This window comes from Nematostella vectensis, chromosome 13 (assembly GCF_932526225.1).
Source record: "Nematostella vectensis chromosome 13, jaNemVect1.1, whole genome shotgun sequence".
Taxonomy (NCBI): domain Eukaryota; kingdom Metazoa; phylum Cnidaria; class Anthozoa; order Actiniaria; family Edwardsiidae; genus Nematostella; species Nematostella vectensis.
This window is the reverse complement of record NC_064046.1, coordinates 3,507,252-3,532,925: the sequence shown is the minus strand read 5'-3', so window position 1 is coordinate 3,532,925 and position 25,674 is coordinate 3,507,252. Positions and strand designations below refer to the sequence as shown.

Below are 25,674 nucleotides of genomic sequence, written 5' to 3'. Positions count from 1 at the left end.
ATATGGGTAATTGTGTTAGGTATTTATTTTTAGATGCTGCCTGAGTTTCGAATATAATCACTTTTGGTTCTATGCTTGTGCGCGCTAACGTTTGCCACTTCGCAAAATGCCAATTCCTTCCCCATGTGGTGAATTCTATTGCTAATTACGTTCGCCACAGTGGCGAATTCCTGTTTTCTATACTCTTTTATTTAAAATCACGATCTTTCACCTAAAATTAGCCACAGTGGCTTGTGCCCTCGAGATCCTAGCACACAGTTATTTTGGGGGAAGAAAAACCTAGTCTATATTGTGAATTAATGCATTAATGTTTTTTTACAAAAAAAAAAAGAATCCCAAAGTCAAATACTTATCATTATGCACATTAAGTTGGTGTAAAAAGAGAGCCCCAATTTCAAGCATTTTCCAGGTTACATGTTCTGTATGGCAAGTCAGTGCAGGCAATGTTGTTATTTCATAAAACCATTTCCCTGCTAGGAGGTAATAAATGTTGTTTTATTGTGGAAAACTCAATTATGTGGCTAATAGTCTGACAGGACCTAGTCCAGAGCAGACCATTACCTAGTGCAGAGATTATTGTTACCTAGTTAAGAGCAAACTATAGTCTAGTCCAAAGCAGAACGTTTTCTTTTTCTGTGATTTATTACAGTGTCTGATGTGGTAAGTTTTGACATCTGCCCCGCCTCCCATTGCAGAAATTCCTTGATACCTTTCTTGCCTTTTTCAAAGAGTTGCCGTTCAAGGTGGTCCAACTTGCTTGTCAAGGACGTTGAGTCTTCATTGGGAGCGTTTTGTGACGAGTCCATGATTTTTCGGAATCTTTTGATAAATGTCTGAAAGAGAAATAAGAATATTAATGGTGTGGGGAGAGGCAAGAAAATGAAAGGGGTGGACTCTGCTCAAAACCTTTAAGAGGCTAGGCAAGAAAATGAAAGGGGTGGACTCTGCTTAAAACCTTTAAGAGGCTTTGCTATGTAAAACAAAATGTGTGGCATTTCCAAAGCTCTGAGAAACATTAAAGTGTAAAACAGAAATGTATTGGGGAGAGGTGTGTATTGATTTCACGAAAGATCTTACTTCTTGTATGGCTTTGACAATCTGTGGATTTTCGTCATATTCAAAGTGCATCAACTTTGTACCGATCTCATAGAAATACGGCCCAAGTCTATGTAAATCAACAACATTAGCGTCCGCTTTGAGAATTTCCCTGTAGCTTTCTTTATAACCTTTGGGGATCTCGACAGATACAATTTTCCTTCGTCGAGAACACAGCTCTCTGGCGAGCCACAAAGGTAGTTCCAACTTGCTGCCTGAATGGAGGTGGTCTCCCTCTGAACTGGGATCCAGAAATCCAAGATTGTAGATCTGTACTTCTAGCTTACAAGGAATGCGTTCTTGAGTCGCGAGAACATCGTCTAGATCGAAGTAGTCATTACTATTTGGGCGAGAAACCAGTGGAGGGCCAGCGTTGACCGCCATTTTCACACTTCGATAAGCCTTGTATTTCTAAACTTTCTTTAAAAATTTGGCTTATAATACGACGGATAAGCATCAGCCGAGTAATCTGTCTAGTTTCATCCCTGTTGGTTAAACGATTATTCTTTTCAGAAGAAAATTTGTGTCTCCGAAGAACGCGGGAAACTTCTTCAAAACGTTCAAAAGTTCCGCGCTGAGCCTGCTATTTGAGCCAGCAGTTGGATAACATACCCACAATGCCTTGCTAAAGTTTATATAAAGTTCACCAAATTGTAAAAAATATTTTTACGTGCAATAGATTTGTCTCATCAATCCACTTTCTTCCCCTCTTAAGAGATATTTGAAATATTTTTTTCTGGTTATTTTGTAATTATGAAAAAAGTGATAAATGTACAAAGCGTCCAGCGGTGCTACCCATGAGTGCGTGTCCTTCGTGTCCATATTACCCATCACTCCCCGCGGGCCGCTCTCTTCGTCCACATCATTGTTGCAAGGAGTCTTCCATTGAGTAGAAAGAGCCTACAAAATGAGTGGTATTGGCAATCTAAAGGACATCCTCGTCCGATTCTACGATGAATACTCACAGACAACACCTCAGAGGCTAAAGATCGTTGATGCCTACCTTGGATATATCATGTTTACGGGAATCATCCAGTTCACCTATTGTTGTCTTGTCGGAACTTTCCCATTCAACTCGTTTCTTGCAGGATTTATTTCTTCTGTTGGCTCCTTCGTTCTTGCTGGTAAGTTTAACAGATAATTTAGGTCTATGCTAAAACTCTATGATACAAAATTAATCTGGAAATGATGTATTAAGTTGGTTTATATTAGCACGTGACAAAAATTCGCTAAAGTTAAAAACTCCAGTACCGTAAAAACACGTAATCATACTGTCGTAGACATGTACTAGAATGCTTTGCTAATTCTAGAAATTTTTTTTGCATTATTCTAGTGTGGAAAAAGGACACATAAGCCTAATTACTGTACTATTGTTTTTGTTATTAATAAATCGAATAACTGTTTTAAATATTTTTCCAACACATACAGTATTAACTTATTAAGTTATTATATTCCAGGGATAGGGTTGGGGTTAGTCAAACTATTATGGAAAAATCCTCAAATCCTATGCTAACTGAGATAGAAATTTATACCATGACTGAAAACCTCCATAGACATAATTGAGAACAAAGGGAATTCTACTGCAGTAGAGTCCTGGTGAACTGTTCTATGGCCCATTGTTTATGGCCTCAACTAATGCCTAGTGCATACTAGTGATATAACGACATAACAACATAGGCGCGCACACTCCTTTAAGCCCGATATAACAACATGGACATAATGACATTAACCAGGCATAATAGTGCTGACAGATACCAAAGGCTCAAAAGTAGCAGTATTTTGCCATCTAATCTTTTTTTTTATGTAAGCACTTCCTCCATTTTACTAGTGATGACTTTGATGCCAGAAAAGAATCAGAAAGCCACATTCTTGGCGCATACATGTTCAAACACAAAGCTAGCGTGTAGTCCACTCAAGATGCATGTAGTTTGAGTGTATGAATCTAAATACTGTATTTACCCGCATATAATGTGCACTTTTTTACTCCCAAAATGACCTTGGAAAATGGCAGAAAAAATAAACATCCATCTGTTGTCTGTTATTTAAACACTATTAGACCTGCTTCCTGGGTTGTTTCGCTGTTATTTCCTTTAGCGCTTGAACAGCATTCCTGGTTCCCCCACGGGAAGTATCTGCACCTTGTCTAAAATGTACATTCCATGTAAAAATACAAACGTTCAGCAATGAAAATGACAGCTTTACAGTTATGCTAAGATGCGCTGGTTATGCCTAAGAGGTTCAAAGTAATTATCACCTTCAAATTGATGCAGAACAGCATTTACCTTGCATGTTCTTATGTATAAATAGAATACAATAATAAACAAAATAAAATTGGAACATTCATCTGATCATGTTCGATCAGTTCAAGTCCTTTATTTTGATCTTTCTGCTTCTTTTTCCGTTGTTCCTCATTTCCTTGCTCTTTCTAACTCACAATCCATCCATCCAGCCAGCCAGCCCATCTAGTCAATCATGCAACTCCCAGGCCCCACTCGGTCTTACACTTTTATGTGTTTTTTACTTTCTCTTATTAGTGCTTCAAACTTCATACTGTATGTTCAAAAGATATGGATGTTTGCTGTTAAGATGAATTCTATATCAAATATAAGAGAAACAGAATTTCATTTATCAAAAATCTGTAGTTTGGTATCTAATCAGTTAATTGGTAAAAATATATAAAAAGAATTAGGATATATGAGGTGTTGTAGAATTGAGGATCAGGTATTTTGGGGTTTGAAAGTTTTCAACTTAGGTGTTATGGGTTTTGTTATTTTGGGCTCTCTAGTTGAATGATATATTTGGGCCCTGTAGTTTGATTATAGATTTGTAACACGTGCAAAAAAGAATATGAAATGGTCTGTTATATCCTACTCTTTCCAAATTTATAATCTTACTACTTCATCTATTATCAGCCAGCCAACTAACCATACTACTTCGTCTATTACCAAGTACATCCAGCCACCACAGCACCTCAGCCCATACCACCATGTTTATAGAATTCCTAACAAAAATTTCCCCTTGCTTTAAGGCAACCTTAAATTATTAACACTGTCTGCTATAGTATTGACTGCATAATTTCAGTTATGTTTTTTTATTTTAAAATAGTCACCCTTACAAACTTGATAAGACAGTCTGATTATATGGCAAATTAGAAATATATTTTCGGTGTCAGTTGTCTATCAAGTACAACTACATAAAGAACTCCAATTCCTCTTTTTATGCAAATAGTATCCTGAGTACTGTCAATAAAAACTACTACTAGAGTCATTGTTCTGGGTATTCTCTAGGGGGATGGTAGGAAATTATTTTATAATAACAGGAAAGGTAAAAGTAATAAGCCATGCATTTTCAGCATTTGAAATGGGGTTGATTTTAGGAAGTGGTGGGATACCTGGAGCAAAGTGGAAGTGTAGAATCCTGTTATGTCCCTGGGTGTGTCTCTGAAGTCTGGTCCTCATAGGGGTTGGGGGGAGAGGGGATTGAAATGGTGACACAACACTAGTTTAAGGTCTCGGTAAAGGTAAACGATGTGTCCGCGGAAAAAAAAATTGTCGTGCCCCAATTTTCACTACATGTACAAAATATATATCAAATAAAAGATAAAAGATTGAATTATCTCCTGTAAGTTTTATTTTTGCAATAGCTAATTCCGTGTTTAAGTTTTGAGGCCCTCAAACTCAAAAGTACAGAGTTTACTCTAGAGCGTAATGCACCTTCGGGTTATTGCGCATGCACTTGCACGTAATTGCATCTCAATGACAAATAGATGATCTACCTAAGTGTGTGAGGACTTTTTGTTATTTGACACTGCCAACAAAATATCACGAATCAATAGTTGGAACTCACATTTCTGGCGAAATTTGGACAGGAAAAGTGCTATAAAAGCGATCTTCAGTCGAAGATCGAAACTTCCTCACACACTTTATGACATGGCATAATTATCTATCAGATCCCGAAAATTTGAAGGCGACATCTTAAAACCCGTCGCGAGGTTATGCCCGACAAGCTAGAGTTCTCGCCTCAAAAAAATACGCTAGTAAAGTCAAAGATTTGGGGTGAATTCACGGTAAACAGGTCACGGGAAACAGCAAAGGCCCATTTTAGCCGTCTTAGAATGGGATTTATGGAAAACGTTTTTTTTTTTTTTTTTGCAAAAATAAAGTTTAAGAGCTATTGATACAGGTTTTTCAAAAACCACAAAAACAAGCAGTGGTGCCAAATTAACCTTTACCAAGACCTTAAAGCTGCATTGTCACCAGTTTACTTCCGGAGGTCCATCGGAAACCTCAGTCATAGAAAGACAATAAACTATATAATTAAACAATAAACACTATAAAACGGGCCATCCGCTCTAAATTATCAGTCAAATCCTTGAAGAAACTTCCAAAAGACACACTGCTTTAAAAATTTTGAAACATTTTCCGCAGTTTCCGTTAAAAAATCATCGGAGATTGTTACGTTATCGACCGGAAGTAAACTGGTGATAATGGGGCTTTAACGTGGCAAATAAAGCTGGCTCCGCTTCTAGGCAAATGTTCACCAAGCAAAGCGTGACACATAGCACCATAGCCATGCTGTGTTTGAAACCTGCAATTTTCAGCATTATTTTATTCATAAGCGCTAAATTATTTGATTTTTGTTGTCATTTTTTGCCACTTAAAGTCTGAGCACGCTTTAGCCATCCATAAAGTCATGTGATCTCTTAGTGACATTCCTCTATTCTGATTCATGACAGATTCATGTCCATGGAAGGTTCCTTCTATTCTCTTTCACTGCATTCAGCCGAATAGAAAATATTTATAATATTAATAATTATATAATTATTGTCTATATTATGAAATATGAGGAACATGTAGGAGGATAGCCATCCAGCTGGTTTAGTTTATTAAGTAATAACAGTATAGACAGTTAATATACGAATAGAATCAAAAAGCCCAAACTGTCGCGATCTCGTACCAGAACAATGAATATAATACTCCAAAAACTGAGAACTTTGGCAACTTTGGCAGAGTCGATTTCCAGTTTTTGGAGTATGACAGTTAATATACAATATAATTGGCGAAAATATATCATAGATCTAAGAACACAACTAGTTCAGTGAGCTGGAAGGCGTCAAGTGAAAAACATGACGCCAAAAACTGCATAATAAGGACATACTAAAGTCATGTGACCGAAAAGACACAACAGAAACAACAACAATCTCATTAATACCGAAAATAAATTCATATCCATTCGTTAAATCTTTATGAGTGTAAATAGACCATTTTCACGATGTTGAACATGCATCCAAAATGCCACAGACTGGCGGGCCAGTGAAGTTTACAAGAATAAGCTATAGAAAATGCTGCAAGAGTGCTTTTTTCGATAAGTTTTGAAGTCGTATACCCCTTCATTAGTCTGTGGCCCTTTGGATATGCGCGCAAGATCGTGATAACACTCCATAAATATTTCCTGTTTGTCAACCTTTTCTGACTTATTGTCTCTGTTTCTCTCTTTTTCAGTATGCCTCCGTGTCCAAAGCAACCCTGCCAACTACTCAGAATTCAAGGGCATCTCCCCAGAGCGAGCATTTGGTGACTTCATCTTTGCCAGCATCATTCTGCACCTGGTTGTCATGAACTTTATTGGTTAACAAAAGCAACATGATGTGGAGAGCAACAAGAAATTATTAAACACATGTATTAATATTCACAAATGTTTCATTTAAGTAAACAGGCGTTTTTACATTTCATAGTTTGTTTTGTGTTTTATAAAATTTAATAACAAAACCCTATGAAAACCCTATTAAAACCTGCCCTATGAAGACCTGTTATTTTTTTCATAGCCTGTGAAAATCCTATATAAAAACCCTGTGAAGTTTTTCCATAGCCCCGTGAAAGTCCTATGAAAACCCTGTGAAAATCCAATAAAAACCCTATTAAATTTACCCTACGAAAACCTTGTGAACGTTTTTTTCATAGTCCTGTGAAATCCTATAAAAAACCCCATGAAAATTGACCCTATAAAAACCCGAAAATCCTTTTAAAACCCTATTAAAACAACCCTATGAACTTTTTTCAGTCTTATGAAAGCCCCAGGAAAGTCCTATGAAAAACCATGTGAAACTCCTTTGAAAACCCTATTAACTAAACATAAAAACCCTGATTTTTTTCATAGCCCTGAGAAAATCCTATGTAAAAGCTTTGAAAATTGACCATATAAAATCATGTGAATTTTTCATAGTCCTATGAAAACCCTATTCAAGTAAACCCTATGAAAACCCTGTTCATTTTTTCATAGCCCAATGAAAATCCTATGAAAATTCTTGTGAAAAAAAATCTTGTGAAAATCCTGTGATTTTTTTTATATCCCTATGAAAACCATGTGGATATCCTTTGAAAACCCTATTAAAAACAACCCTATAAAACCCTGTGAATTGTTTCATAGTCCTATGAATATCAAAAAACAACCCTATGAGAACCCTTTGAATTTTAGCCCTGCGAAAATCTTATGAAACCTCTATGAAATTGACCCTAAAAAACGTGAATTTTTTAATAGTCCTATGAAAGACTATGAAAACTGTTTGAAATTTAATAATAAAACCCTGCTGACAAAACCCTGCTATGAAAGCCCTATAAAACCCTGTAAAAATCCTATAAAAACCATATTAAATTTACCCTACGAAAACCCTGTAAACGTTTTTTCCTAGTCCTGTGAAAATCCTATAAAAACCCTGGGAATTATTTTATAGCCCCACGGAAATCCTATGAAAATCCTTTTAAAACCCTATTAAAACCCTATGAACCTTTCTCAGTCCTATGAAAACTCCATGAAAATCCTATGAAAACCCTATTAAAACAACCCGATGAGAACCATGTAATTTTTTTTCTTAGTCCTTCGAAAACCCCTTAAAAATTGACCTTGAAAAACGTGAATTTTTCAGTCCTATTAAAGTCCTATGAAAACTGTTTAAAATTTAAATGGCCCAATAAAAAAACATGTGGATATCGTTTGAAAACCCTATTAAAAACAACCCTATAAAAACGCTGAAAATTGTTTCATAGTCCTATGAAAACCGTTTGAAAATCCCAAAATATAAAAACCCCATTAAAACAACCCTATGAAAACCCTGTGATTTTTGTTATAGCTTCATGAAAATCCTATGAAAACTATGTGATTTTTAATAGTCCTATGAAAATCCCATGAAACCCTAAGAAAGTCCTAAAAACCTTGTGAAAATGCTATGAAAACCTCATTAGAAACAAACCTATATAAACGCTATGAAAAACAACCCTTTGAAATTTTCTTACTATAAAACCCCTTTGAAAATCCTATGAAAACCCTATTATAACCAACCCTGTGAAAAACCTATGAAAACACTATGAAAATTAGCCCTATGAAAACCCTGCGAATATTTTTTCTAGCTCTATGAAATTCCTATGAAAATCCTATTAAAATATACCCTATGAAAATCCAGTTAATTTTTTTCTAGCCCTTTTAACTTCCGATGGAAACCCTGTGAGAATCCTATGAAAACACCGTGTAAAGTTTTCCATATGCCTTTGAAAACCTTAGAAAAATTGTTTCAAGAGTTTTATAGATTTTATTTAATGATTCAAGACAAAAGGGGATGAATCTCGAAATAGATATCGAAAAACAAAGTTGTACGCATTTAACAAATTCGAGACAGCTTTTTTTATCATGCATAGACATGGATGTTTTCTCACACTTGATGATATTCTGCATGGATGAAATAAGGGCGGCTTACACAGGATTAAATTAACATAAATAAAATTGTTGAAATACCTATTGAAATGGACACTAGTTTCCTTTAGTTACTAGGTCCTCTTTAGTAATAATTGCTGATCCAGTCTTTTTTTTTACTCTAGCATAGCAATACATAAATCTTTTTTTCTATTTGTCCTAACTTGGATAGGATACAACGATGTAAGGTTGTATTGATGGCTGTTCTTTTCCTGCCTTGTACCCAGGCGTCTCAAGTTGGTAAAAGATGTGAAAATCACATAAAGCTGCTACAGAGGTTGTCGCCCAAAGCATTCTGAGTAGGTTTAAAAGAACATTTCTTCCTTCCCTTGATCCTTTGCACGAGACGTCACTGGATGCACCTGGGTACAAGGCAGCTGCTATGCAGGGTTTCTCCACCACAACAGTTCAAGATCCCTGGAGAAGATTATTCCTCTAGAAAAGCACCCAGTACTGATAAACGCTTCTGGAACTTCCTTGCCTTACATGCATGTGCACTGTTAAATAATCCATCCTTCTTTCCATTGACACCCTCAATGTTCTCACCATCTGCTTTGGTCATAGTCATTTTATTAACTCGTCTCTTTTGTAAGATTTCTTTTAGATCATCTGGAATAAACGTTTGTGCACGTGCAGTGCAACAATGTATCGCTCCGACATCAATGGGATGGGCCTCAGTATTGAAGATATACCCAGCCATGCCAGGATTGCATGACGGGGATGCTGTGGCGGCGGTTTTTATAGGCGTGGCTCTGGAGCCGTTGCTATGGTGAATCATGTTGTCATGGTCAAAGAGTAGATAAAGGTATTTGATAGTCTCGGCAAGGAAAAAGGACTCCATCCGGTCATCTCTCTCATGTGTCTGTATATTCTTGATCTGAAAGACAAACTAAATCATGAGATCGAAATTAGGGTTGCGTGGCAGCTAATAAGTATTTTTGGATTAGGTTTTTGTTATATAGGATAGACCGACACTGATTCTACTTGAGGAGTCATTGCTCATTTTGCATATCACAAAAAAACATCGTTTATTCCGGATATCTGAAACCTGATTCAGTAAAGCATACTATAACATACATAACATACAGTACTATCGCTAAAAACATTTTTTCACAATTGAATCCTCAAGCCCAGGCCCAAGTTGTATGATGCGCGAAGCATCAATAATATCACAAATAATAATAATATCACCAAAAACATGGTTTATTCCGGAAATCAGACACCTAATTCAGTAAAATATACAGTGGTAGTACTATTGCGAAAACATTTTTTTTGACAATTGAATCCTCAAGCCCAGGCCCAAGTTGTATGATGCGGGAAGCACCAATAATCAGCTAGATGATTATTGAAGCCCTCAGATTGTGTGATTCTCAAAGAAAAGCGTACTCTCTTAGCCAGAATTAAAAAGGCGTTTACCTGTGCAAATCAAAAATCGATTGTGTAGCTCCATAAATTACCATACCCTCCCATTGAAGGGATTGGAAATTCCAGGGGGGTGGGAGGTTCAAAAACCCAGGAATTTCCAGAGGGGAGGGGGGGGGGGGAAATGCCCTTTTTCCTTAACAGTTACTGTATTAATTTTTTACAGGGGGGTTGGAAATTCCAGAAATTCCCTAAATAGGGGTGGTATGGATATTCTCTGGAACTACACATTTTGTTGCATTACTCCTTTCTCATTGATAATATTACATAGTGATGGCTGCAAGACTGGAGAGTGACCCATAAACCATATAATAAAAATCATATCCACATAGTGTTATAGTGATGGACTTTCTGTAAATAAAGATGCCTTGTATTGTTACATCGTGAAGGTTGCATGACTAGATTGCATGACTTGTGTTACATGGTGAAGGTAGCGTGACTAGATTTTATAACTTGTGTTAGATGGCGAATGTTGTATGACTAGATTTCATGACTTGTGTTACATGGTGAATGTTGCATGACTAGATTGCATGACTTGTGTCACATGGTGAATGATGCTTGACTAGATTTCATGACTTGTGTTACATGGTGAATGATGCTTGACTAGATTTCATGACTTGTGTTACATGGTGAAGGTAGCGTGACTAGATTTCATGACTTGTGTTACATGGTGAAGGTTGCATGACTAGATTTCATGACTTGTGTTACATGGTGAAGGTAGCGTGACTAGATTTTATGACTTGTGTTACATGGTGAATGTTGCATGACTAGATTTCATGACTTGTGTTACATGGTGAATGTAGCATGACTAGATTTCATGACTTGTGTTACATGGTGAATGTTGCATGACTAGATTTCATGACTTGTGTTACATGGTGAATGTAGCATGACTAGATTTCATGACTTGTGTTACATGGTGAATGTTGCTTGACTAGATTTCATGACTTGTGTTACATGGTGAAGGTAGCGTGACTAGATTTCATGACTTGTGTTACATGGTGAATGCTGAATGACTAGATTTCATGACTTGTGTTACATGGTGAATGTTGCATGACCAGATTTCATGACATGGTTACATGGTGAATGTTGCATGACTAGATGTCATGACTTGTGTTACATGGTGAATGTTGCATGACTAGATGTCATGACTTGTGTTACATGGTGAATGTTGCATGACTAGATGTCATGACTTGTGTTACATGGTGAAGGTAGCGTGACTAGATTTCATGACTTGTGTTACATGGTGAATGTTGCATGACTAGATTGCATGACTTGTGTTACATGGTGAAGGTAGCGTGACTAGATGTCATGACTTGTGTTACATGGTGAATGTTGTATGACTAGATTTCATGACTTATGTTACATGGTGAAGGTAGCGTGACTAGATGTCATGACTTGTGTTACATGGTGAAGGTAGCGTGACTAGATTTCATGACTTGTGTTACATGGTGAAGGTAGCGTGACTAGATGTCATGACTTGTGTTACATGGTGAAGGTAGCGTGACTAGATTTCATGACTTGTGTTACATGGTGAAGGTAGCGTGACTAGATGTCATGACTTGTGTTACATGGTGAATGTTGCATGACTAGATGTCATGACTTGTGTTACATGGTGAAGGTAGCGTGACTAGATTTCATGACTTGTGTTACATGGTGAATGTTGCATGACTAGATTTCATGACTTATGTTACATGGTGAATGTAGCGTGACTAGATTTTATGACTTGTGTTACATGGTGAATGTTGCATGACTAGATTGCATGACTTCTGTTACATGGTGAAGGTAGCGTGACTAGATGTCATGACTTGTGTTACATGGTGAATGATGCTTGACTAGATTTCATGACTTGTGTTACATGGTGAAGGTAGCGTGACTAGATTTCATGACTTGTGTTACATGGTGAATGTTGCATGACTAGATTGCATGACTTGTGTTACATGGTGAAGGTAGCGTGACTAGATTTCATGACTTGTGTTACATGGTGAATGATGCTTGACTAGATGTCATGACTTGTGTTACATGGTGAAGGTAGCGTGACTAGATTTCATGACTTGTGTTACATGGTGAATGATGCTTGACTAGATTTCATGACTTGTGTTACATGGTGAATGTTGCATGACTAGATTTCATGACTTGTGTTACATGGTGAAGGTAGCGTGACTAGATTTCATGACTTGTGTTACATGGTGAATGTTGCATGACTAGATGTCATGACTTGTGTTACATGGTGAAGGTAGCGTGACTAGATTTCATGACTTGTGTTACATGGTGAATGATGCATGACTAGATTTCATGACTTATGTTACATGGTGAATGTAGCGTGACTAGATTTTATGACTTGTGTTACATGGTGAATGTTGCATGACTAGATTGCATGACTTCTGTTACATGGTGAAGGTAGCGTGACTAGATGTCATGACTTGTGTTACATGGTGAATGATGCTTGACTAGATTTCATGACTTGTGTTACATGGTGAAGGTAGCGTGACTAGATTTCATGACTTGTGTTACATGGTGAATGTTGCATGACTAGATTGCATGACTTGTGTTACATGGTGAAGGTAGCGTGACTAGATTTCATGACTTGTGTTACATGGTGAATGTTGCTTGACTAGATTTCAAGACTTGTGTTACATGGTGAATGTTGCATGACTAGATTTCATGACTTGTGTTACATGGTGAATGTAGCATGACTAGATTTCATGACTTGTGTTACATGGTGAAGGTAGTGTGACTAGATTTCATGACTTGTGTTACATGGTGAATGTAGCATGACTAGATTTCATGACTTGTGTTACATGGTGAATGTAGCATGACTAGATTTCATGACTTGTGTTACATGGTGAAGGTAGCGTGACTAGATTTCATGACTTGTGTTACATGGTGAATGATGCTTGACTAGATGTCATGACTTGTGTTACATGGTGAATGTTGCATGACTAGATGTCATGACTTGTGTTACATGGTGAAGGTAGCGTGACTAGATTTCATGACTTGTGTTACATGGTGAATGTTGCATGACTAGATTGCATGACTTGTGTTACATGGTGAAGGTAGCGTGACTAGATTTCATGACTTGTGTTACATGGTGAATGATGCTTGACTAGATTTCATGACTTGTGTTACATGGTGAAGGTAGCGTGACTAGATTTCATGACTTGTGTTACATGGTGAATGTTGCATGACTAGATTGCATGACTTGTGTTACATGGTGAATGTTGCATGACTAGATGTCATGACTTGTGTTACATGGTGAATGTTGCATGACTAGATGTCATGACTTGTGTTACATGGTGAAGGTAGCGTGACTAGATTTCATGACTTGTGTTACATGGTGAATGTTGCATGACTAGATTGCATGACTTGTGTTACATGGTGAAGGTAGCGTGACTAGATTTCATGACTTGTGTTACATGGTGAATGTAGCATGACTAGATTTCATGACTTATGTTACATGGTGAAGGTAGCGTGACTAGATTTCATGACTTGTGTTACATGGTGAATGTTGTATGACTAGATTTCATGACTTGTGTTACATGGTGAATGTTGCATGACTAGATTTCATGACTTGTGTTACATGGTGAATGTTGTATGACTAGATTGCATGACTTGTGTTACATGGTGAATGTTGTATGACTACATTTCATGACTTGTGTTTAATGGTGAATGTTGTATGACTAGATTTCATGACTTGTGTTACATGGTGAAGGTAGCTTGACTAGATTTCAAGACTTGTGTTACATGGTAAAGGTAGCGTGACTAGATTTTATGACTTGTGGTTCATGGTGAATGTTGTATGACTAGATTTCATGACTTGTGTTACATGGTGAAGGTAGCGTGACTAGATTTCATGACTTCTGTTACATGGTGAATGTTGCATGACTAGATGTCATGACTTGTGTTACATGGTGAATGTTGCATGACTAGATTTCATGACATGGTTACATGGTGAATGTTGCATGACTAGATGTCATGACTTGTGTTACATGGTGAACGTTGCATGACTAGATTTCATGACTTGTGTTACATGGTGAATGTTGTATGACCAGATTTCATGACATGGTTACATGGTGAATGTTGCATGACTAGATGTCATGACTTGTGTTAAATGGTGAACGTTGCATGACTAGATTGCATGACATGGTTACATGGTGAAGGTAGTGTGACTAGATTTCATGACTTATGTTACATGGTGAATGTTGCATGACTAGATTTCATGACTTGTGTTACATGATGAAGGTAGCGTGACCAGATTTCATGACTTGTGTTACATGGTGAAGGTAGCGTGACTAGATTTCATGACTTGTGTTACATGGTGAATGTAGCGTGACTAGATTTTATGACTTGTGTTACATGGTGAATGTTGTATGACTAGATTTCATGACTTGTGTTACATAGTGAATGTTGCATGACTAGATTTCATGACTTGTGTTACATGGTGAAGGTAGTGTGACTAGATTTCATGACTTGTGTTACATGATGAAGGTAGCGTGACCAGATTTCATGACTTGTGTTACATGGTGAAGGTAGCGTGACTAGATTTCATGACTTGTGTTACATGGTGAAGGTAGCGTGACTAGATTTCATGACTTGTGTTACATGGTGAATGTTGCATGACTAGATTTCATGACTTGTGTTACATGGAGAAGGTAGCGTGACTAGATGTCATGACTTGTGTTACATGGTGAATGTTGCATGACTAGATTTCATGACTTGTGTTACATGGTGAATGTTGCATGACTAGATTTCATGACTTATGTTACATGGTGAAGGTAGCGTGACTAGATGTCATGACTTGTGTTACATGGTGAATGTTGTATGACCAGATTTCATGACTTGTGTTACATGGTGAATGTTGCATGACTAGATGTCATGACTTGTGTTACATGGTGAAGGTAGCGTGACTAGATTTCATGACTTGTGTTACATGGTGAATGTTGCATGACTAGATTTCATGACTTGTGTTACATGGAGAAGGTAGCGTGACTAGATGTCATGACTTGTGTTACATGGTGAATGTTGCATGACTAGATTTCATGACTTGTGTTACATGGTGAATGTTGCATGACTAGATTTCATGACTTGTGTTACATGGTGAATGTTGCATGACTAGATTTCATGACTTGTGTTACATGGTGAATGTTGTATGACCAGATTTCATGACTTGTGTTACATGGTGAATGTTGCATGACTAGATGTCATGACTTGTGTTACATGGTGAATGTTGCATGACTAGATTTCATGACTTGTGTTAGATGGTGAATGTTGCATGACCAGATTTCATGACTTGTGTTACATGGTGAATGTTGCATGACTAGATGTCATGACTTGTGTTACATGGTGAATGTTGCATGACTAGATTTCATGACATGGTTACATGGTGAATGTTGCATGACTAGATGTCATGACTTGTGTTACATGGTGAATGTAGCGTGACTAGATTTTATGACTTGTGTTACATGGTGAATGTTGTATGACTAGATTTCATGACTTGTGTTACATGGTGAAGGTAGCGTGACTAGATTTCATGACTTGTGTTACATGGTGAATGTTGCATGACTAGATTTCATGACATGGTTACATGGTGAATGTTGCATGACTAGATGTCATGACTTGTGTTACATGGTGAATGTTGCATGACCAGACTGCATGACTTGTGTTACATGGTGAAGGTAGCATGACTAGATTTCATGACTTGTGTTACATGGTGAAGGTAGTGTGACTAGATTGCATGACTTGTGTTTAATGGTGAATGTTGCATGACTAGATTTCATGACATGGTTACATGGTGAATGTTGCATGACTAGATGTCATGACTTGTGTTACATGGTGAATGTTGCATGACCAGACTGCATGACTTGTGTTACATGGTGAATGTAGCGTGACTAGATTTTATGACTTGTGTTACATGGTGAATGTTGTATGACTAGATTTCATGACTTATGTTACATGGTGAAGGTAGCGTGACTAGATTTCATGACTTGTGTTACATGGTGAATGTTGCATGACTAGATTTCATGACTTGTGTTACATGGTGAAGGTAGCGTGACTAGATTTCATGACTTGTGTTACATGGTGAATGTTGCATGACTAGATTTCATGACTTGTGTTACATGGTGAATGTTGCATGACTAGATTTCATGACTTGTGTTACATGGTGAATGTTGCATGACCAGACTGCATGACTTGTGTTACATGGTGAAGGTAGCATGACTAGATTGCATGACTTGTGTTACATGGTGAATGTTGCATGACTAGATTGCATGACTTGTGTTACATGGTGAAGGTAGCGTGACTAGATTTTATGACTTGTGTTACATGGTGAAGGTAGCGTGACTAGATTTTATGACTTGTGTTACATGGTGAATGTTGCATGACTAGATTGCATGACTTGTGTCACATGGTGAATGTTGCTTGACTAGATTTTATGACTTGTGTTACATGGTGAATGTTGCATGACTAGATTGCATGACTTCTGTTACATGGTGAATGTTGCATGACTAGATGTCATGACTTGTGTTACATGGTGAATGTTGCTTGACTAGATGTCATGACTTGTGTTACATGGTGAAGGTTGCATGACTGGACACCTTGGCATACCGTGGCATATCCACACAGTGTCTTGGCACTAGCTTCTATTGACTCCACAATGTCTCTTCCCATTTCCAGGAAAAATGGGTCCTTGGTAGCGCGATACAGGTACACAGCACTCTCAATAAGCTCTGCAAATGGAAAACAAACATTTTCTTCAGCCCTCACTATAACAAATATCTTAATCATTAATTTGGGGACTGAAGCTGGAAGCATTTTCTCTCTCATAACTGGGGTAGGGGGCATTTCCCCCCTACTCCTCCCTCCATTACCTGGTCTTAGAGGATATCCCTCGCGGCCGCTGACTGGGACCCCAGATGCAATTTGGAAGAACTCAGGTAAGAAGCCATATTCCCTCCAGACACTGTGATATTTCTCTATTGTACGAGAGGCTGCTCCGATATCACCATAAAGGACCTGCAAGACAGCGCAGAATACTTTGTTAAAACACTCTCTAAGCCTAAAATGACCCCTGCTCACTTTCTTCCAAAAGTTCCTTCTCTGGGTTCTGACATGTGATTTTTTCACCTCTCACCTCTTCAGCCGTGACATGGTCTTCTGTTTCTCGGCCCTGAGTTTGATTTGTTAAACCATGTAAGCTTACTATAAGCCTGTGTTCCTCAGCTTCAGGATGGCCTTTTCTTAATATTTTCTTAATATGTGTTAGGATTTATATTTATTAGGATTATAACCGTTTATGTTATACCCTTTATACTAACCTGCAGCCCTGGCCAGAAGGCCTCGAGAGACTGAAATATAGGCATCGTTATGGACCCTTTGTTCATATTTGCCCACACATACCAGTCTGAAAACTTAAGGCGCTTCTGAATTGAGCCATACAACTCTAAAAAAAACAATGTCAAATTTACAGACAAAAACAAACAACAAACAATGACATATCTACAGGGGGTACTGACACAAACAAACTTTGTGTCAAATTTACAGGGAAAGGGGGGTAGGGAGGTTGTGGTGGAGAACGATGCATACAGATTTTGTCAAAATCATTGCAAATTATTATCTGTGAGTTTTTTTGAAATACCTTCAAACATTTCCATAAGCTTTGGGTCACCAAAGAGGATCGCTCCTTTGAGAAGGTATTCAAAATATGAGTCAACACCCGCACCAATACCAGCATCCAATGCTGTCCACTTGCCACTCACTACATCAATATGGTTACCAACCTAGAATGCACAGATATGAAAATATAACAAAATTAAACCTTAAGACTTGTGTCAATGTAACTTGCTTCAGAAAATGATAAAAAAGAAAAACAATATACAGTGGATAAACCCAAAATAATTATATTCAATAAAGGAATATTCTTGGTTTAACAATTTTAATTTCTTGTCCCGCTAACCCTATAACATATGAAAAAATTATCTTGATTTAAAGATTTTCTGTAAACAATGCATTTTCTCAGTCAATTGCTGTATCATTATATTTGGGTACCACTGACCTATGCACATAATTTGTTAAAAGTTAAACTGCTAAATACAGCAGTGCTTGAACCATGTGCCCCCCTCCGCTAGCTATGCACTTGATGCCTACGGAAATCAGTGAAGCTCTGCCCCTATTTACATTCTCTTCAAACCTACCAGGCCTATTTCAGACTTGCTATTCCATAACCCTTCCAGTGCACCCATTGCCGTGTCCATAAACCTCTGGTCACCCGTCAAAGCGGAGATGGTCCCAAACTCAATGACAAATGTACCACACCCTGAGGTACATGTGATGGGCGTCTCACCCTTTGGTACACCATACAAGAGGTTGACTGTGCCGTAAGGCATCCCAGTTGGTGTGTCAAATGCTGGGGAGTCAATTGCCAAATTCCTTAAACAAAATATATCTTTGGATCCCATTTAAGAATGTACTTCGTTCCTAAGTAACGGCCCACTCAAATGTTTTTTAAACCTGGGACTAGCTCTTCAGTTAATGCATACAGGCACTCCTTCTTTGTAACGGAATGTGCTACCTGCTGTAAAGTTAATGCTGGCACGTTGGCGGCATTCTAGGTAGCACTCAGGAACTAAGCAAGGAAATCTTTAGGGAATACCTCCCCAATCCTCGCCAACAAAATATCAAATATCAGCAAAGGAATATAATGAAAAGTCAAATCATTCATTTTTTTATGCTGTCCACATTTGTGAGAGTTTCTGGTTACTGACTGAACTTTCCTGTGCTAGACTGACAGGAAAAAAATTCTATCCTGTACAGGCCATTCCTGGACTCATTTTAGTTTTAAGCCTGCAAATCGAACTTTGGTAATGTACAGTTATGTTGATGTATCTCAGCATATGTTTTATTTGTATCTTGAGATTGTCTGGTAAGCCCAGGATTAACTGTGTGCCTGGATATCTCAAATGAGTAGTGACTTATGTTAAGATGAATACCTGGTAGTAGTTTCTCGGCTGCTTGTACAGCAAGCCTCAGGAGGGGACCATCACAAGGCCAACCTTCTTCCAATACAATGCCTGCCAAGGGGGATAGGAGATGTGCTGCCAATAGGCCACCAACAACTGACAATAGAACAAGCATAATCACACAATAAGAAGAACAGCTGATCATGATCACAACAATATATAATAGAACATATCATCATGATCACAACGATCGACAATATAATATATAATCCTGATCACAACAATAGACAATACTGACATATAATCAGGATCACAACAAAAGACAATCGAACATATAATCATGATCATACAACTGACAATAGATTATATATCAACATATAATCCTAATCACAACAATAGACAATAGATCAGAAAATCATGATCACACAATAGAACAGCTAATCATGATCACACATATGACTAATAGAGCAGAAAATTACACAATTGACATTAAAATAAAAGGCAATCATGATCACACAATTAACAATAGAACAGACAATAAGGTTCATACAATTGACAATAGAACAGACAATCATGATCACAAAAATAGACAATAATAGAGACAACAATGATTTAGAAATCCTCAATATAGGCACCATGGCCAAAAGGCCATAGCCTCTGGCACCCAAATGCTTTGATCAATCTCTAAATATCTCCCCCCGCCAAAACAAATCTTCAAGGATGTTAACAATTATAAACAGACAAATGTTAATTTTTAATTTTGAACCAGCGTTTTAATTTTTCCTACCTCTAATATTGGTTTCGAAGACAGAAACATTGATATCTTGATCAAATCGTAGGGTATTAGCCAGAAGTTTTGAAACTCTTCTGAATTCACTAGCATTTCCAAGAATCTGATGAACAATTGAGAATATTATGTAATTACGTTACCAGAAGTTAAGGGAAAAGGGGATGATTTCTAATGATTTTATACCTTCCTTGGCTGTCACTCGTAAATATTGACCGGGATCCTACAGACCCTTCAGATTTAAACAATCAATACCTAAAGTTTTTTTTTGTAATATAATGAATCTGTCAAGTATGAATGCATAATATGGCACGCTGCCTGTAATACCACTTAAAGCAGGCTATTAATAAACATATTATCATCATATACTCACCAACAATGTGTCCAAAGCATCAACAAGAGTAAGGGAATAACTGCGCAAGTCAAAAGAATTATTATAACTTATCTTGAAAAATGACTATGCCGTAGCAGACCTCTGAAATATTGGGGGGGGGGGGGCACAATACAGAAACATTAAAAAAATATTAAGGGGCATGGCCACGCCCCTACTGGTCATTTCCTAAAAATATTTGAAAATATTGGGGGGGGGGGAAGTGGATGCTGTGTATTGCTCAAAACTGAAACAAATTATATTGGAAAATTAGGGACCAGGATTCAGCCATTTATACATTACCGATGAACCATTGAAGGTTGCGATACATTGATTCATGGGGGCAATGCTAATTGAAATACACTGTAGGTGTATAACCGAAAAAACAGTTTACGATCCCCATGCAACTTTTCATGAGTCAATGATTGGCCTGATTTATTAAATTGATTGGCCACATACCAATCCATAGCTTTCAAGCAATCTTAATTGATTGACAACGATTTCTGATTGATTAACTACATCATTGATTAATTAAGAAAGGGAATTCCTTGCCTTCCCCAAGTGTCTTGTCCAACACATGACAAGGGCTTAAGCTCATCGTAAGGGTAGGCATGTCTGAGATAGTTATCATATCCATGGTAAAACATGGACTTCACTTTTTCCCTGCAATTTTAATAAACAGAAAAATATATATATAAATACTCGGAAGTGGAAATGAAAAAAATATCACATGAAGATATGTAAAAAAACGGATCAATACATTTTCAAATCACCTAACTAATAAAAATATAAGCATTTTTGGGTTGGAACATCTAAAATTTAAAGGAAATGACGCTATAACTTGAACTCTTATTTTGCTTTAGAGCTTACCTATAATGCTGCACCTCTTTATCGCTCATGGCTTTGCCTCCTTGCGGTCCAATAAGAACAAATAAAAGTAACAGGCAAGAAGCTTCCAAATGGCGTGTCCACTTGTTTTTCATTATAGAAAAATCAGATAAAGCTTAATACAGAATCTTTATAAGTTAAGTAGTAAAAGGTAGACATTTTTTGTTCAATTCTCAGAACAAAGACGTAATCGACTCTCGCCAATTCAAGCAAGAAATATACAGCATTCTGAAAAATATCACACTTTTAGCTTGCTAAGGGGTCATCAGTTATTCCGGTATACTGAGCGGGACATCTTCACCGAAAAGGAACACAAACATTGAAAAAATCAGACGATTAAAAAACTACAATAACACCGCTGGTCTGCCGTGAATAATCGCGGATGCCTATCCCGCAGGCAACCCATATAGCAAGCATATTCATTTTTTAAATCAACTCAATTAATTTATAGACTATTCGCATAAAAAGGAGATTATATAATTTATACCCGAAGTTAACAAAAATGTTAAATCAAAATAACTATTCCTGCAACGTTACAAATTTTCGGTCAGCGGTACTCCTAACAAGAGGCGCCATATTTGAAAACAACACAAAGAAAAGCTTAAATAATGTAGACGTTTTTTACTCCTTTTCCGATAATAGATTGCGAGGAGCATGTCTATGCCTGCTATCCATAGCTGCTTACAGGTATGCTGTTATTTCTTTTTATATACATTTTATTATTGTAGGTATTGTCTTAGTTTCGATGCTTTTGGGCAAAAAAATGTTGATCTCTACTTCTTGCTTTTTAAAACATTTTCTTTGCTAATCATCGTAAACAAAGACTTCTACCGTGTTCTAGTTTTCTGTAGAGAATGAGAGGATCAAAGCGAAAAACAAGAAACTGTTAAAAAGAAACGCGAAACTTGAAGAACAACTGAAAACGTTTATGGTCGAGTTTGGGAGAGATCGCCTCCAAGACAGACAAGAAGCAAGTACTAGAAGGTAGATGCATAGAACACTGATCCATAATGATAGGGGAATAAGTAAACAAAGTTGAAGTCTAGAGCCTGTTGGAAAACAGAGTGTTTTAGCCACAAAGAGGAGTAAATGAAGAGGAGAAGCAAACCACAGGTAGCCCAATCTCTTTATTTGTCCCTGATGAAAATTAAGGCAAACATAGGGCGAAAAGATAAATTAGTGAAAAATACAAAATACAACTTGTTGAAAAGATGTAATGTAGTCTAGCGTTGTGTCGCGTTGTGTTTTCAAGATTCAAGATTCATGATTTGAACTTTTACCCGAACAAAGTAAGATTCATGAATCTTGAATCTTAAAAAAGACGCTTTAATATGGCCAGAGAACAAGCTAAAAGTAAACATGAACACAACACTAGACTTCACACGTCTTTTCCAAAAGTTTTTTTTCTTATTTTGTTTTTTGCCCTATGTTTACTGTACCATAAATTTCATTAGGGACAAAGAGCTTGGGCTACCTGTGAAGCAACCTTGATTAAAACCTTCCATGACGGCCACATGATCTCAGATGACTGATAATAAAGATTGATAGATTATGTATGTATATGTAGCTACCTTAGTACCTAAATTACAGAAGTGGCAGTGTGCTACTAATATTCCTAAGTTGGCCTTGCCCTGTCATTTGCTCAATTAATCCCTTTAAGCTCACAATGGGGGTAACATCCTGGTTTTATAAGTGGCCCAATATATGATGCACTTATTTTATGTTCTAGCATTCAAATACAAACAGACCAGCGTCCTCAAAGAGTCGTCCGCACTCAGTCTGCTGTCCCTCTTCAAAAACCCAACAATCGGTTCATCCAAGCAAACGAGGAACAAAACATCAAGGCTGATAAGTGAGATTTCCCTCCCTGTGCAGCGCCATAGCAGGGGGTGGGACACTGGGGCCATGTGTCCCCCCAATAATTTGAAAAATTATAAGAAAATGACCAGTAGGGGCGTGGCTGTGCCCCCATTGTTTCCTTAATGTTTATGTATTGTGCCCCCCCCCCAATAATTCAAGCTCCGCTACTGCTGTGCTGTGTCATGAGAACTACAGTGAATGAGAATTCTTGGTGTGGAAACTGGTGTCTTGAACAGTTAGAGGATTGTGTTTGAGGGGTTGGGAAGTAATTTTTTTTTAACACAATGGTATAGCATAATCTCAAATGCGTCAAACCATCACATCTTTGCATTGTGTAGGATGTTGACCATGCATACAAACCTGATGAAGAGATACCAGAAAGAGCTCAAGACCAACACAGAACAAGTGGAGCAAATTGCCACCTTAACTGTAAGTTTATGCTATTGCACCATTTAGAGACCTTCTCAGCCACACCTTTCTTATTGTTTTCATTAAAAATTGGAAGACAAGCTATTCAAAGAAGTATCAGAAAAACCATCTTAAAACAAACATCTGCATGTTTTTTTTCCAATTTTGGTTGGTAATATATACAAGAGCTACACCAAAAGAGCCAATGGAAAGGATGATTTCTTCCACTTGGTGTTTTGCAAACGTGACACAGCCATAGCTGACAGAGACTCTGGAAGACAATGTGAAGCCTGGCTATGACATCCTGTGTCCCCAAGGGAGCTCAAGGAGCCTGGAGCCCAGTATGGCCCTGCAAAAACCTGAAGACCCCCCCAAACCCCAAAGTCTTGTGATAAAATGGTGTGATTACATTCTATGGGGAAATTCATGTAAAAACAAAATGATAAAGTTGGAACCTTGTTTAAGACAAAAGGATTTGAATTACCTACCCTGTTTAGGATATATAGCTGTAAATGTATACCCTGCCTAGGATAAGGAAAGTAGAAAAACCTACCCTATTCACTGGGGCATGTGTTTTTATAGTAAATATAGGGGAGTATCCTCCCAAAACTATGATTGACAAATCAAAAGCATCACATTTTTTCACTAGCTGGAAGTTGTTGAATTAAAGAAAAAGCTGGAGGATGCCAAAAAGAAGATTGAAGAACTACAAAAAGAAAAAGAAGCAATTCTACTGCGAACAAAAGCTACAAGAACAAGAGATCGTGTCACACCATCGAGGCAAGGTAAATATGGCTGCAATGGAAGAGATTAACTTTATGGTTGGAAGTGCTGTATGGTTTACTGTTTGATGAGCAAAAATATACACCTTTCATTATTTTTCTAGACCACTATCATTTACATCTATGCTTTCCCATAGACTTGCTGGCTGACATGGCAAAGATAACAAGAGAACGAGATAAACTGCTAAAAGAGAAAAACAATTATAAAGGTGAGTTTGGCATACCCAACCAAACCTGAACAATAGGCCCTAAGAAGTCATTAAAATGTGTTTTTCTTATTTTTGATAAAATTATATTTTTTTGTATTTTTGTAAATATGTGGTAAAGTCATGGTGTGTTATGTGTAAAAAAAAATTGTTTTTCTTTTTTTTGCAGATGAACTGAAACTCCTAGACAGGGTATGTAAACTACTTCTCCTACCTGCTCTATAGGCCATTCCTGCTATAGGCATGCATGCACACTCGACATGGAAACCTACCTCGACTACCGTCATGAAGCACTTTATTTGGTGCAAGCCTAAAAAAGCTGCATTGCATTCTGGTAGTTGAGATAGGTTTCTATAGTAATGCACGCACAAACGTATAGCTGGAATTGGCTATTCTTCAATTTTTGGCTGTGTGTGTCGCCATTTTGAAACTATTTCCTTACTTGTGATATTACTTATTTCAGGGATTTTTTGAAGAAGTTGAAGATCTAAAGTTCGCTTTACAGCAGTCTGCAAAACTTAACACGGCTTACGAAGTAGCCCTAAGGAAACTCTGCACTCAGTTTGGGGTTCCTGTGCCATCACTCGTGGGATCTGGGAAGAAGAGGCACAAACATAGAGAGCGCCAACGAGAATTTAGATGACATGGCAAGAAAAAATTGATATATTTTAGTCAGAAAAACGTCGATTTCTGTAATTTGGGCGATGAATGTAAAGCAATGGAAATACAAGTAAATTTGTTTTCATTTCTCATTGTGTTGGACTTTAGAATGCCCTGTTCTCTAAAAGAACTTTAAATCTAAATTTCTAAAGAACGAGGTATTTACACAAAATCAAATTATGCGGCAGGGTATTCTGAAGTTTAGCTGAATTGAGAGTGTAAATGTATAATATGCCAAAGTGTATTCTGTATTACAATGCGCGCTAGCGTGGCAATCTTTACAGTTTTATTAACCCTTTCACTCCTGAGTACTTTTGAGCAAAATTGTTAGAAAAACAGACTAAAAACAGAAACCCCCCTATTTCAAGTCCAACACTACCAGGTCGCTGACCCAAGACAGTATGCCTTGAAGTTTAGTTCTTTAGGACATCTAGAAGTCTATTTGAACATAATTAATGCTGTGCTTAGGATGCTTGCATGCTGAGGTTGATTCAATGGGATA

The 25,674-nt window shown here is 37.4% G+C and overlaps 4 protein-coding genes across 4 annotated transcripts; 2 read left to right on the top strand and 2 right to left on the bottom strand.

The window, feature by feature from the left end:
* Positions 1–7: 7 nt before the first annotated feature.
* LOC5506283 (DNA replication complex GINS protein PSF3) lies at positions 8–1,689 on the bottom strand. Its single transcript, XM_001626955.3, has 2 exons — positions 1,078–1,689; positions 8–833 (listed from the first exon to the last, which is right to left on the bottom strand). The coding sequence occupies exons 1-2, from the start codon at positions 1,477–1,479 to the stop codon at positions 606–608; spliced, it is 630 nt and encodes a 209-aa protein (XP_001627005.1). The 5' UTR covers positions 1,480–1,689; the 3' UTR covers positions 8–605.
* A 237-nt stretch (positions 1,690–1,926) lies between these two features.
* Positions 1,927–6,826, top strand: LOC5506285 (dolichyl-diphosphooligosaccharide--protein glycosyltransferase subunit DAD1). Its single transcript, XM_001626963.3, has 2 exons — positions 1,927–2,219; positions 6,597–6,826. The coding sequence occupies exons 1-2, from the start codon at positions 2,003–2,005 to the stop codon at positions 6,725–6,727; spliced, it is 348 nt and encodes a 115-aa protein (XP_001627013.1). The 5' UTR covers positions 1,927–2,002; the 3' UTR covers positions 6,728–6,826.
* A 1,919-nt stretch (positions 6,827–8,745) lies between these two features.
* On the bottom strand, positions 8,746–21,659 carry LOC116614068 (ER degradation-enhancing alpha-mannosidase-like protein 2). Its single transcript, XM_032374657.2, has 11 exons — positions 21,239–21,659; positions 20,921–21,031; positions 20,372–20,411; positions 19,999–20,104; positions 19,242–19,367; positions 18,447–18,658; positions 17,891–18,032; positions 17,571–17,695; positions 17,124–17,268; positions 16,861–16,982; positions 8,746–9,715 (listed from the first exon to the last, which is right to left on the bottom strand). Exons 1-11 carry the CDS (start codon positions 21,349–21,351, stop codon positions 9,266–9,268), a joined length of 1,692 nt encoding a protein of 563 aa, XP_032230548.1. The 5' UTR covers positions 21,352–21,659; the 3' UTR covers positions 8,746–9,265.
* Positions 21,660–21,788: 129 nt separating this feature from the next.
* LOC5506297 (centrosomal protein of 290 kDa) lies at positions 21,789–25,411 on the top strand. The gene is made up of 8 exons (XM_032374669.2): positions 21,789–21,943; positions 22,098–22,240; positions 22,986–23,108; positions 23,455–23,545; positions 24,174–24,309; positions 24,444–24,515; positions 24,682–24,704; positions 24,976–25,411. Exons 1-8 carry the CDS (start codon positions 21,911–21,913, stop codon positions 25,153–25,155), a joined length of 801 nt encoding a protein of 266 aa, XP_032230560.1. The 5' UTR covers positions 21,789–21,910; the 3' UTR covers positions 25,156–25,411.
* Positions 25,412–25,674: the final 263 nt, after the last annotated feature.

Bases quoted from the DNA above. Each gene is read 5' to 3' on its own strand.
- LOC5506283 (XM_001626955.3), bottom strand. From the start codon at position 1,479: ATGGCGGTCAACGCTGGCCCTCCACTGGTTTCTCGCCCAAATAGTAAT. The intron at 834-1,077 runs GTAAGATCTTTC...TTTCTCTTTCAG, and splicing joins TTGTCAAAGCCATACAAGAA to ACATTTATCAAAAGATTCCG.
- LOC5506285 (XM_001626963.3), top strand. From the start codon at position 2,003: ATGAGTGGTATTGGCAATCTAAAGGACATCCTCGTCCGATTCTACGAT. The intron at 2,220-6,596 runs GTAAGTTTAACA...TCTCTTTTTCAG, and splicing joins TGGCTCCTTCGTTCTTGCTG to TATGCCTCCGTGTCCAAAGC.
- LOC116614068 (XM_032374657.2), bottom strand. From the start codon at position 21,351: ATGAAAAACAAGTGGACACGCCATTTGGAAGCTTCTTGCCTGTTACTT. The intron at 20,412-20,920 runs GCAAGGAATTCC...TGACTTGCGCAG, and splicing joins GGACAAGACACTTGGGGAAG to TTATTCCCTTACTCTTGTTG. The intron at 17,269-17,570 runs GTTAGTATAAAG...GCTGTCTTGCAG, and splicing joins CCTTCTGGCCAGGGCTGCAG to GTCCTTTATGGTGATATCGG.
- LOC5506297 (XM_032374669.2), top strand. From the start codon at position 21,911: ATGTCTATGCCTGCTATCCATAGCTGCTTACAG. The intron at 21,944-22,097 runs GTATGCTGTTAT...ACCGTGTTCTAG, and splicing joins CTATCCATAGCTGCTTACAG to TTTTCTGTAGAGAATGAGAG. The intron at 24,516-24,681 runs GTGAGTTTGGCA...TTTTTTTTGCAG, and splicing joins AGAGAAAAACAATTATAAAG to ATGAACTGAAACTCCTAGAC.